The 14,044-nt window shown below is 40.7% G+C and overlaps 1 protein-coding gene and 1 long non-coding RNA gene across 3 annotated transcripts in view; one reads left to right on the top strand and one right to left on the bottom strand.

Moving 5' to 3' along the window:
- LOC309632954 overlaps positions 1 to 14,044 on the top strand; it is a 36,622-nt gene that overhangs the window by 7,584 nt on the left and 14,994 nt on the right. The window lies entirely within an intron of this gene.
- The window catches only part of HSD11B1 (hydroxysteroid 11-beta dehydrogenase 1), a 48,449-nt gene continuing 36,800 nt past the window's right edge, over positions 2,396 to 14,044 (bottom strand). For both annotated transcript variants that reach the window (XM_082400544.1, XM_082400543.1), the window contains exons 6-7: positions 4,549 to 4,692; positions 2,396 to 2,943 (exon numbers count right to left, since the gene is read on the bottom strand). In XM_082400544.1, coding sequence (XP_082256670.1) covers positions 2,726 to 2,943; positions 4,549 to 4,692 — 362 coding nt within the window. In that variant the 3' untranslated portion in view covers positions 2,396 to 2,725. The remainder of the gene's footprint in view (positions 2,944 to 4,548; positions 4,693 to 14,044) is intronic.

Raw genomic sequence — 14,044 nt, 5'->3', positions numbered from 1 at the left:
GTCTCGGCATTTGTCTCCTTTCCACCTCATCAGCCTCCTGTCCCCATCCTGTTGACAATCTACAGGGCCTCAGCTCTTGCAAACCTGGCTTCTTGCCCCAGTTGTGCCACCCACAGAAGCCCCCGATTCTGGGTCTGGAACAGCAGTTTCTTACTTGCATCCATACACCTTATGATCTTCCTTATGAGCACACTGCATGCTCTTCTTACGATGTGACATGACAACCCTCTACCAAGAGGTGGCGTCTGTATGTCCTGTCCTTGAAATGGGGTGGATCTTCATAAACTTGCTTCACTAATAACATATGGTTGGTCGTAATGGGCAATACAGCTTCTGCCTGGCTCTGTCTCTCAGGACATGTGCCTTTGGGGCCCGGAGCCACCATGTAAGAAGTCCGGCAGCCCTGAACCTGCTTGGAAGAGTAAAGTCATGCTGCTGAAGACAAGGGGATTGTAATGTCCAGGTTAGTGAAGACAGCAAATGATGAGGGTGTCAGTGGTATTGGTTCTCAGACCTAATTTCTGAGATCATCCCCTTTGGATTCTGGGGGAAAACCTCATGTAGTAAGACATTTAACCTCTACCCAAGCAAATTCTAAGTCGCTTTTAATATTGTCCCCACCCTTCAGTTAAGGAATTATTGCACTCTATGTCATCAGCAAAGTCTGTGAAGAGGGAGCCTCATTTCTACAGGAGACTGAGGAGTGTTAATCTGACTGGTCAGAAAACAAGACATCTACTAGACCTCATTTTACATGTGTATGTGTGTGTATATTATGCTGTATAGTCAGAAACCAGACTTCAGGATTTTGGTCCATTTTCTCACACACAGGTTCAGTCAGGTCTCTCCTGCTCCCTTGCCCTGGACATAACCTGGGAAGGTCCATGTTATGGACTAAGGAAAGTCCAGCCATATTCACACTCCCAGATCCAGCTCCTTGTCCATGGGGCTGGCAGCTCAATGGACTCCAATTTGTTCTGCTGACCAGCCATTTAAATTAAGAAGCGAGAAAAGGAAATTTACCCTACACTTCCAGACCCATGTCTTGTGTCTCAGCATTACTTCCCATGGAAACTCTACATTTGGGAGTGTTGGGTTTGTGCTAGATATACACCATCTATCCCTCCAAACACTCTCCATCCTTTTCCACCCTGCTCTGTGTATGGGTATGCTGACCTGTATTGTTTATATCAATCTACACTTTGCCCCTTTGTTCACCTAATAGAAAATACCAGCAAGAAATCAGAGGGAGGGAAGTGAATGAGGCTGGTATATTTATTTCCCCAGATCCCTTCCCTGTGGTCCTTGATGGGCTGGTGGCATCCTTTAACTGAATGTCATAGCTCCTGTCATGTGGCACTCTGCAAACACTTCTTTCTATCTGGGCTTTTATAACAGTTCTCACCTCTTTTCCCAATGGTGGGCCTAGGGTTGGAAATAGCTGCAACTAACCCTGAGATGCTACATTACCTCTGTGATTTCCCTATAACCTTGCCCACACTTCTGTAAAAAATCTCCTTTTCGGGGCTTCCCTGGTGGCGCAGTGGTTGAGAATCTGCCTGCCAATGCAGGGGACATGGGTTCGAGCCCGGGTCTGGGAGGATCCCACATGCCGCGGAACAACTAGGCCCGTGAGCCACAGCTACTGAGCCTGCGCGTCTGGAGCCTGTGCTCCGCAACAAGAGAGGCCGCGACAGTGAGAGGCCCGCGCACCACGATGAAGAGTGGCCCCCGCTTGCCACAACTAGAGAAAGCCCTCGCACAGAAACGAAGACCCAACACAGCCAAAAATTAAAAAAAAAAAAAGCTCCTTTTCATTAACCTCTACTAAAATTATCAAGTTTGCCACTCTTACCTGTTGGGGGACCTGGCCAATATAGGGCTTTATTGAGTTGCTAATGTTTTGTTTCCTCTTTTGCTGTAGTCAAGTGATGCCTGGCAAGTGTTTGATAGGTATTTGTTGAATGAATGAATGACTAAATGTGTGAGTGACAGGATTTGAACTCCAACCCCTCCTCTACAAACTTCTAATATACTACTGAGTGTTCACATGTAGTGTACAGATGCTTGATGCACTCTGAGTACAATAAACAAGTGTAGGCTCTGTGGCTCCAGTTTCCAGGAACCTCCACTTCTTTGGATTTGCCCTGGTTGTTCATACCCAGATGTCCTCCTTCCCAGAGGAGCAGTATGAAATAATATAGAGTATCTGAAATATACAAAATGGTAAAGACACGATGTTCACTAAATGAAGAGCAGGATGATTTCTTCAACTCAAAAAGAGATAAAAGGATCATATCACAAAATAAGAAATGTGCACTGAAAAATTTCACATGTATAGGTTATGGTTTTAATGGAGCCGTACTGAATGAACTGAATTTACAGCCATGAGGTATGAATTTATAAAGTTTATGTGACCTTTATTATAATTAATATTGACTAAGCATTATAACATTATTACATATGAGATAAATTTGATATAACTATCTTGTAATTATATCTATTGTTACTATCAGTTTCACAATTGCTGGTTCATGACATTCATACACTTTCTACTGTATAAGTGTTAGAGGAACTTCTTTAAATTGTGAGATGTGATATGTGACTTGCTACCCCCTGGGGACACTCATATCTCTCTGGGGAGATACCTTCGTGATGGAGCTCATGTAAATATCAGGCAGAATTGTTCCAAGCTCCCTTATCATGCCTAGCCCTAGGGAAGTGCCTAGTTGTTTATAAATATTTCCATATTATAATTTCGTAAGGAGAGAAATTCCAAGATCTTTCTCCCTGGATTTCCCAGCAGGAAAGGGGTCAAGACCGAACTGTCATAATACACTTCCTTTTGGCGCAGAGCTCCCCCTTTGATAATCTCCAGGGCACATTCTTCCTTTGGAGATGCTTCTGCATTGTATATTCCAGCAGTTCCTGTCATGGCTGTTTCTGTAGAACGACAAGAGAAGAGTGGGGTTATCTAAGACTAGTAGAGTCTACACGATAGAAGGCCTGCAGACACCAACAGCTTAGCTTTTAGGGGCTGTTGGCCAGTGCTTGCTCCGCAAGGTCCACGGGCCCTGGCAGGAATACGTGGAGAAGACTGGGTATGTTTAGGGCCTATTGGGCAAAGGGAGGCTTAATGTTCATACGGGCCCCATCTAACTGGATGAAGATTTGTGGAGGCAGCTGGAGGTTACTTGTTGGGAGATTTGAATCATACTCCTCTCTTGGGTGTTTTGGCTGGAGTGAGGGAGTAATATGGGGGAGCAGAATGAGGATAGAGGTCATATGATGGGAAGTGTCAGTGGGCAAAACCAGAGTGAGGTATGATAACGACTACTGATTTATAAAAGGAAATGACGGACGAGAATCCAGGCCTTTGCTCCCTTGTCAACACCAACCACTTTCACTTAGAAGGAAACTATTGTTACCTGCTCTCTTCCTCCAGGTATTCGTGTCCTTCTTGCCCAGCTTCTCTCTCTCTCTCCATCCTTGTTTCACTGTGTTTCTTTGTTTCTCTCTCTCTCTCGTTCTGTAACTACTACTCAATTTACTCAACTACTCTTAAACTTTTCTATTTAAAAAAATTTTTAATTTTAATTTATTTATTTGTCTGCGCGGCATGCGGGATCTTAGTTCCCCAGCCAGGGACAGAACCCGTGCCCCCTGCAGTGGAAGTGCAGAGTCTTAACCACTGGACTGCAGGGAAGTCCCTTAAATAAAGTTTTCTTATCATACTTGCCACATGTTTTAGATAAACTTGCATTTGGACTTACAGAAAAGTTGTAAAAATTGTGCAAAGTTTTTCCTTATATTCTTCAATCACAACAACATAACCATTGTACAATTATCAACAATAGATACGATAGAATTGGAACAACCTTACTAATTAAACTGCAGACTTTATTTTTTCACTAATATCCTTTATATATTCCAGGATCTTATCCAGGATTTCACTTAATAGTAATTTCTTCTTATTTTCCCTCTTATCTCTGACAGTTCCTCAGTCTTTCCTTGTCTCTCATGGCCTTGATGCTGTTGAAGAGTACTGTTCAATTGATTTGTGTAATGCCCCTCAATTTGGGTTTGTCCACTGTTCTTATAATTAGAATAAGGTTATGAATTTTTGGTAAGAATACCCCCAAAATGATACTGTGTCCTTCTCAGTGCATCATATCAAAGGGCCCATGATATCTATGTCTTATTACTGGTGTATTATTAAGGAAAACAAACTCACATTTGATAAGTCTCACATAGGAAAATAATGGCCATTGAGTTTTCATGAGGACATTAAGGTGTTCAGAATTGGGTCATATGATGAGTGTGGTGTCACTCAGCACACTTGGTGGTCAGAATGGAAAGAAGGGTCAAAGAGCAGTCAGAGGCTCCACTAATGACAGTGGAGCCCCTTCATTAAAGGGGGACTAGCGCTGTCACTGGTTTTCATTGCATGACACACGACGATATCAGGGAGTTCAGCACCCTCTTTACCCACAATGGTAAGAAAGACAATCCATCTACAGGCCATTTATTCCAATCTCTTGACCTTACCTGTGTCTATGAGGCCAAGGATACAGAGGGTGATCGACACATTGACATTGGTCACTGCATATTCCACCCTGACAGAGGAGAAGAACCCATCCAGAGCAAACTTGCTTGCAGAATAGGCAGCAATAAGTGGATTAGCTGTTTTCCCTAAATGATATAGAGATGGGTTAACACGGGGACCTATTTCAACTCTGACAGAGCTGATCTGTGTTTTATCAGTAGCAGGCTTTGTAACCCCTGTGAAGTCCTTTTACCCTTTGAGTCTTCATTTCTCTCTACTCCCCAAAGAGATTATTATGCTGTGTTGAATTTCTGAAAGAGAAAAAACATTAAGGTATCAAAGAAACTCCCCTTGATGAGACTGGGATGCAGTGTGGAGTGGGCTGCAGGAAAGCCTTCATTGAAGAGGGATTAGTTAAATTTTTAGTAAAGATGGTAAATAAGTGGATTATGAAAGAGCCATGTAATTCCACAGCTGCTAACTTTTCCACCTCTGACCCAAGAGCGCTGGAATCCAAGGGTTTGGCAAGGGCTCTCTACACAGAGGCCTATCACTGATTTACTTTCTATGGAAGGGGAATGAAAACTCCTGTCTTTGTTTTCTACTCCATATCACTTTTCTTACTTTCATCAGCCTGGTTAATTCTCACTCAGTTTTTTGGAGGATATGTGGACATATGCCTGATAGCATAACCTATTCATTATACCCTTTCCAAGAGGAGAGAGTAGTGGTGTCCTGAGACCTTAGACTCTTTGCTCAGCATTATTATAACAGCTACTTTAAAATCCTTGTCTGCTAATTCTAAAATCTGGGTCATTTTAGGACTGATATCCATTGATTGCTTTTCCCTCCTGAGTATGGGTCACATATTCCTATTCTTGTATGTGCAGTAATTTTTCATTGTATCCTTGATATTGAAAGAGTCTCTGGATTCTGTCATATTCCTCCAAAGAGTATTAATTTTTATTTTTTATTTTTTGGTGAGCAGTTAACTTGGCTGAAACTCTGTGTCTCTTGCAGTAGGTACCAGATGAAATCTCTGTTTAATTACTTGAATCTTAACTGGGCTTCTTGGTATCTACACTGCCCTGTGAGTATTTCAGGGGACAAATAGAGATTTGTGAAGGGTTTACATACAGAATTTGGTGCTCTTGAACTGTGGCTCTTTCCTTTCTGGGATGTCTCCCTTCACTTTCCAGCTGCTACAGAAACCCCAAACTCTTCCTTCTGCTTTTACAAGGTAGTAAGATGGCAGATTTCAATCCTAAAAATGACACTGATTGGGGTCTGCCCTTGAGCACAAGCTACAAAATTGGGAAACTCATCTAGTGTCATTTCCCTCTCTCAAGTGCCAACAACTCTCCAGTTTCTTCTTTTGATTCTTCTCTTCAGTGCTTTCAATGGTTGTTTTCTGTATTTTGCCCAAGTTTGTTATCTGGAGAAGGTTGGTCTATTAGGTATTACCCTGCCATTATTGGAATTGGAACCTCTGTGAGTTTTTAAAATATAATGAAGTTTCATTCCAAATCAATGAAGGAAGAATGATTTATTCAGTAAAGATGCTGGGAAAGTTGGTTAACTAATTGGAAAAAATTGTTAGCTCCTTGTTTTATGTCATATATCAGAAAATGATACATGGAAAATTATGGCAGGTGGTGTTGTCTACCCAATATCCATTTCCCTTTCTTTAATAAAAGAATCTAATTTTGTTCAGGATAGCAATGTATTCAGATAAAAATATTTACTTCTTCAAGATTCCCTTGCTCTTTTGGGTAGTCATGTGATCTAAATCTGGCCAATGAGAAATCTAGCAGATGGGGTCTCCAGGAAAGATATTGATTACCTGATAAAATAGACAGATTCAGGTGACATGCAGCTTTTACATTTTGCCCTTTCTCTTTCTTTCTAAGTAGACTACAGATGTGATGCCTAAAATTGCAGTAGTCATTTATGAACTTGAGGGAAAGCTGTATATTAATTATATAATTAAGGATTATAGAACAAAAATGTGGAATGAGCTTAGATTCTTGAAGATATAGTAAGTCCATCAAACCAGCCCTGAACTTATTACCTGAGAAAAGGAAACCCTATTTAGTGTTAAGCCATTTTAAGTGGAGTTTTTGTTACATTTGCAGCAGAATGAATCTCCTGACTGATTAAAAAATTCAATCATAGAAAGAGGATAATATAGGCAAACACTTACCAGATTCTTGTTTATGAAAAATCATTCTAACATAAAAGTAGAAAAACATGTAAAGGCAAAGAATATTTTATTATACAAAATGTTAAATTTCTATAAGTCAAAATGGTAACTATAATAATTTCACTATAAAGGTAAAGGGTAAATGATAAACTAGAAAATCATTTTCAACATATTAGTCAGACAAAAGCTTAATATCATCAATCTTTAATATATAAAGAACCCTTAAAAATTCAAAAAATACAAACAAATCTCTGTAGGGAACCACTCCATCTTCAATCCTCAATCATGAGTTTTGGCTTGAGATAACTCTGCAGTCAAGTTCCAGGAATGGGTGTGTAACATAGGATGTCCAATCAGAGTTTCTGATACCACTGGGTTACTGACTAGTCTAAGGCTGGACCAAAGACCCAAGCAGGGCATCAAGATACATTGTTGTTGCTTAACAAGAAATTAGTTCCCTTTTCTTCCTCTGTATCAGAACCCCAACTGAATTCATGTTTCCACCTGTTGCAGAGACTGCAGTATTCTCTCCAAATGTCTTCTGCCCCTCTTCCTTAGCAGTAGAATCCCGGATTTGTAGCTGGGCTCGGTTATCTGGAATAAAGTCCACATTTCTCAGCTTCTTTCAGCCAGATGGTGCCAAATGACTAAGTGCCGTCCAATAAGTTGTACACAGAAGTGTGTCATGTGATTTCTGGGATATGTCCTTAAAGGAAGAAATCAGTCTCTCCCTTCTCAATCCTTCCTCCTTCTTGGTTCCTGAAGGTTGACCCCAGAACTATCATGGACCTTGAAGTAGAAGCCGTATGTTGAGAATGGCAGAGCATTTAGAGAAAAGGAAGGAACGTGGGTTACCATGGAGCTGCCATCCTAGCCCTATACTGCTTACCTCCAGACTTGATTTGCCTTTTAACTTGTTACATCCACTGTTGTTTTAGGTTTTCTGTGTCAGAGAGCTGCATCTAATCCATGTCGAGAGTCTCCCTCACTTTTATGTAGCTCATGTGCCAAAGGAAAGCTGATACCATCTCTAACTCTAGGGGTGGCTTGCATGATTTATTTAATACCATCCTCCTTGCCCCTGATTGTTACAGGAATGGGCATGGGGCCCAGTTTGGACCAATGAGACTTCAGCAGAATCTTGTTGGAGTGTCTGGGAAAGTGCTTTGTCCTTATGGGAGAGTTTCTTAAAGTAGAAATCCTGTTTCTCTTCTGCTGGACATTTCTGTGTATGGATATGGGGGCTGAAATTGCTACATCTATCTCACTGTCAGCCTGAGGATGAAGCCACACATGGAAAAGAGCAGAGCCAAGAGAGTCACGGACACACTGAGCTTGAGCCAAGTCAGTTGCCTGCCCTGCATCTGGACTTCCAGTTATGTCAATAATTTTCCTTGTGGTTTAAGTCAAAAATAGATCCAAATTGTTTATAAGAATAGCATAATTGTCAAAACTATGAGTTCTCGAGTTAGATGACCTGGGTGTGAAATCCCAAGTGTACCATTTCTTAGCTGTAATATGTGGATAATAATATTACTAAGCTGAAGTAATCCATGCAATAGACTTAGCACAAACTGACACTTAGAAAACACTTAGTAAATGTTATCATTAGTAGTATTAGTATTTCAAATTGGTGAGAAAAGCATGAGCTGTTCAAAAAATCACGTTGGAACAAATAGCTAGCTATTTGGAGAAAAGAAAAATGCCATTCTAATAAATAAATTCAAATTATATTAGAGAATATATGTGGAAAATAAAATAATAAAATATGTGTGAATATATAACCTCAAGGTAAGAGATACTTTTTAAAGCATGAACTCAAAAGCATATGCTATAAAGGAAGAAATAAAGAGGTTTGAATATATGAGATTTAAAAAGCTTCAGTGTACTAGAAATGCTCGCCATTGCCCTCCTACACACATCCCCTTCAAAAAGGTTTTGTCTTTCCATCTACAGAAGGTCAGGTCAGTGGTAGTTAATATGCACAATGGCTTGAACACATATCATGGTCTCTCTCTCAAGAAACTGAAATAAGCAACAGCAGGGTTCTAATTAGCCCCTGTGGATTTTGAACTAAAACATCATGTAAGATTGGGACTGGGGTAGCCATTTCCAGTCATGGAAAAGGATAAGTAAACAGACAGACAAAATAAGCGGCCACATGGAGCAGACAAACAAAATAATCATAAAGATTGGAGCTAAATAACAGCTAACATTTACTAACATATATTTAGCTCTTATATACTAGTTTAAAGTCTAAAGGCTAAATAATTGCCTAAGGTTTCATGGTTAATGAGTTGGAGAACTAGGGCTCAAATTAGAATTCAAACTTGACTCTAGTGGCCCACACTTTCAAGCATAAGGTGGTATTTCCTCTACATAAGTCATCGTTCTTTATATGAGTGTTTCTCAGGAGCCATGTGTCAAATCCAGCCATTCCTGAGTGGGTGAAGATTCTCTCTACTCGACAGCTAAAAGCCCCAAATAGGCAAAATTTATGAAAAGCAGAAATATTTTCACTTAAAAAAAATTTACTTATTTAATTTATTTATTTGGCTGCGTTGGGTCTTTGTTGCTGTGCGCGGGCTTTCTCTACTTGTGGCGAGCGGGGGCTACTTTTGTTGCAGTGTGCAGGCTTCTCATTGTGGAGGCTTCTCTTGTTGTGGAGCCCGGGCTCTAGGCGTGCAGGCTTCAGTAGTTGTGGCACACGGGCTCAGTAGTTGTGGCTCGTGGGCTCTAGAGTGCAGGCTCAGTAGTTGTGGGGCACGGGCTTAGTTGCTCTGCAGCATGTGGGATCTTCCCGGAGCAGGGCTCGAACCCATGTCCCCTGCATTGGCAGGCAGATTCTTAACCACTGCACACCAGGGAAGTCCCAATATTTTCACTTTTAAGCTGACAGATGAGGGTACCTGTAAAAAGATAGGGCTAGTTACTCCTAGTCCCTTTGTAGTAGTTTCCTGGGGCTGCCATAACAAATTTCCACAAACTTGGAGGCTGAGACAAGAGAAATTTATTCTCTCATAGTTCTGGAGGTTAGACGTCCCAAACCAAAGTATCAGCAGGGCCACATTCCCTCTAAAGACTTTAGTGGAGAAATCTTTCTTGTCTTCAAGCTTCTAATGTCTGCTCCTCATCTTTGGTGTTCCTTGGCTCGTAGATACATCAATCTCTGCCTTCACCTTCAAAATTTTGTGTGTGTCTATAGCTCTTTTATTTTTATTTTATTTTATTTTTTTAATTTTTTAAAATTTTTTTTTAAAATTTATTTATTTATTTATTTATTTATTTATTTATTTATTTAGGCTGTGGTGAGTCTTCGTTTCTGTGCGAGGGCTTTCTCCAGTTGTGGCGAGCGGGGGCCACTCTTCATCGCGGTGCGCGGGCCTCTCACTGTCGCGGCCTCTCTTGTTGCGGAGCACAGGCTCCAGACACGCAGGCTCAGCAGTTGTGGCTCACGGGCCTAGCTGCTCCGCGGCATGTGGGATCCTCCCGGAGCGGGGCACGAACCCGTGTCCCTGCACTGGCAGGCAGATTCTTAACCACTGCGCCACCAGGGAAGCCCTATTTTTATTTTTTGTAAAATGTGTGGCTCTTTTTTAAAAAAATTTTTTTGAATTTAATTTTGGCTGCGTTGGGTCTTCGTTGCTGTGTATGGGCTTCCTCTAGTTGCGGCGAGCAGGGGCTACTCTTCGTTGGGGTGCGCAGGCTTCTCACTGTGGTGGCTTCTCTTGTTGCGGAGCACGGGCTCTAGGTGCACGGGCTTCAGTAGTTGTAGCACGTGAGCTCAGTAGTTGCGACATGCAGGCTCTAGAGCACAGGCTCAGTAGTTGTGGCACTTGGGCTTAGCTGCTCCGCAGCATATGGATCTTCCTGGACCAGGGCTCGAACCCGTGTCCCCTGCATTGGTAGGCAGATTCTTAACCACTGAGCCACCCAGGAAGTCCTGCTCTTCTTATTAAGACACTTTTCATTGGATGTAGGCTCACCTAGATAATCTGAGATGACCTCATCTTGAGATCCTTAATTACATCTGCAAAGACCCTTTTCCATATAAACTCACATTCACAGATTCCAGGTGGACATATGCTTGGGGGGGGGTCACCCTTCAGCCCATTATACATACCCTTTAGATGATGATAAAGATATTGACTATGGCATTTCATAATGTATATGTTCAGGTAGCAACAAAAATGCAGAAGCAAGGGACCATGTGAACCCATAGCCTGCATTCCCATAGCAGTGATTTTTGTCCCACTAATGGAGCTTAGTGTATTCCGTTTTTCTATTCTTGATTATGACTTAGGTAATGCTCAAAATACTAAAAAGGATTCTAAGTTATTTTGCAGGAGAAAAGAGACAGATTTGTTTTTATTGTTGTTGTTCCTGAGAGGAAGATGAGAAAAGAGAGAAAGGGAAAGAGGAAGAAAGGAGAGGGGTACGGAAGGAGCCATGGCAGAAGAGTTTTTGAAAAATTCATCAGATAGCTGTATGGTTTCAAAAAACGTTTTAAATGGTGAAGAGAAATACTGAATTGACATAGAGATGGCCAACAGGCACATGAAAAAATGCTCAACATTGCTAATTATTAGAGAAATGCAAATCAAAACTACAATGAGGCATCACTTCACACTGGTCAGAATGGCCATCATTAAAAAGTCTACAAATAATAAATGCTGGAGAGGGTGTGGAGAAAAGGGAACCCTCCTACCCTATTGGTGGAAATGTAAATTGGTACAGCCACCACGGAGAACAGTATGGAGGTTCCTTAAAAACTAAAAATAGAGTTACCATGTGATCCTGCAATCCCACTCCTGGGCATATATCCAGAGAAAACTCTAATTTGAAAAGATACACACACCCCAATGTTCATTGCAGCACTATTTGCACTATTTACAATAGCCAAGACATGGAATCACCTTAAATGTCCATTGAGAGATGAATGGATAAAGGTGTGGTACATGTGTGTGTGTGTGTGTGTGTGTGTGTGTGTGTGTGTGTGTGTGTGTATATATATATATATAGATATATGTAAAATGAAATATATATACATATAATGAAATATTACTCAGCCATAAAAAGAATGAAATAATGTGATTTGCAGCAACACGCATGGACCTTGAGATTATCATACTAAGTGAAGTAAGTCAGACAAAGATAAATATCATATGATATTGCCTATATGTGGAATCTAAAAAGAAAAAATGCAGATGAACTAATTTACAAAGCAGAAATAGACACACAAACATAGAAAACTTACGGTTACCAAAGGAGAAAGGTGGGGAGGGATAAATTAGGAGTTTGGGATTAACATATACACACTACTATATATAAAATAGATAAACAACAAAGACCTACTGTAATACAGGGAACAATACTCAATATTTTGTAATAACTTATAATGGAAAAGAATCTGAAAAAGAATAGGTATATTATGTATAATTGAATCACTTTGCTGTACACCTGAAACTAACAAACACACACACACACACACACACACACACAAATACTGAACTATTAGACAAGGGTCAATATTGAACAGACTACTGAAAGTTTTTCATCTTTATTATGAAAATTATGCATGAGGTACATTTTAACCTAACTACCTATGGGAACTGTCAGTTTTTCAGCTGAAGGCTGCAGCTGTCACTGACATTCATTACAACCATATTTCATTTCTTAAATTTTGTGACCTGCCACTGACCTGCAAACCTTTAAACCAGTAGTTCTCATATTTAATTCCTGTAAGCACCATGTGTCAAGAACAGGCAGTTTTGAGCCCACCTCCTCCTCAGATTCTTCTAGTTGGTGTTTTGGGGTAGAGGCTGTGCTGAAGGGTTCAGTAGGAAAAAGGGTCATAAACCATATCTAGGGTGGTTTTAAGGGTGGATATGGGAGCAGGAAAGGTATGGTGACATAAGCTTACTGAACCTGATCTAGGAACTTACAGGAGAAATGGAGGGGGAAGGTCTTTGGAAGGGGCTGAAGTCTCTCACAATGATAACTGGATGAGCCGTCAGTAAATTATGAGTTGTTGGATCTCTTTAAAGCTCATACTAGTATGATCAGGGAAAATATCTGTCCCAAATCTAAAGTGGATATTCAGGTGAAGAAACGTATTGGACTAACCAGGAAACTTCACCTGCAGGAGGTAAGTTCTGAACTCTACTTTGATGAAAGAAAGTGCAGGAAGGGCCAAGTTGGTGGGGGAACGGGGTGTACAAAGACTAGAGGTGGGAATGAGTTAGTTACAATGAAAAGCCAATGGAACAAGAAAAATAACAACAAAGTTTATTATATTTTCTCCTCTGTAGAAGTATAGGCTTATAAGCACTTATCCAAAGCCCTTAGGGCCTGATGTGCTATGGAATTATTTTTGGAATTTAGAAGATGGTGTGAGGCTTATACAGTGTATTACATAACACTCCCAGTAGGGCCTGGGGAGGCATCCTGTTAGGAAACACATTATTATTTCTGCACTAAGATATTTGAAAGTTCACACAGAGATAAAGGCTTTAAGTAGCCTCACTTTAGTTCAAGTTAAATTAATTACAGTAAGTCCCCTACATACAAACGAGTTCTGCTCCGAGAGCACATTCGTAAGTCCACTTTGTTCGTAAGTCCAACGAAATTAGCCTATGTACCCAACTAACACAATCGGCTATATAGTACTGTACTGTAATAGGTTTATAATACTTTTCACACAAATAATACATAAAAAACAAACAAACACAAAAAAACAAAGAAAACATTTTTAATCTTACAGTATAGTACCTTGAATGGTACAGTAGTACAATACAACAGCTGGCATACAAGGGCTGGCATCAAGTGAACAGGCAAGAAGAGTTATTGACTGGAAGAGGGAGAGGAGGTGAGAGATGGTAGAGCTGAAGGATCGTCAGCAATAGGAGATGGAGGGCAAGTTGCAATTTCACTCACGCCTGACATTGATGGCACAAGTTCTGGTTCCTTGGTGGATTCAGTTCTATCTACCCCCTTGAAAAAATGATCCAGTGATGTCTGGGTAGTAGCTCTTTTTTTTCTCATCATAGATTACACAGTAGCACTGGATTGCATTCTGAACAGCTGCTGCAACCTTCGAGTACCGTTCTACATTCGGGTCCTGTGCCTCAAAAACTAACAGTGCCTCCTCAAATAAGGAAAACTCCCTTGCCATTTCCTGCATCGTGAATCTCTTTGGTTCTTCAGTTACTTCTTCCTCTTGTCTCTCTTTGTCCTTTTTCTGGACCTTCAATACCATCAGGTCCTCATTAGTAAGCTCCTCATGTTGCACATAA

This window comes from Balaenoptera borealis, assembly GCF_965194805.1.
Source record: "Balaenoptera borealis genome assembly, chromosome: 1".
NCBI classification, from domain to species: domain Eukaryota; kingdom Metazoa; phylum Chordata; class Mammalia; order Artiodactyla; family Balaenopteridae; genus Balaenoptera; species Balaenoptera borealis.
The sequence above is the reverse complement of the archived record's forward strand: the minus strand, read 5'-3'. Positions and strand labels throughout refer to the sequence as shown.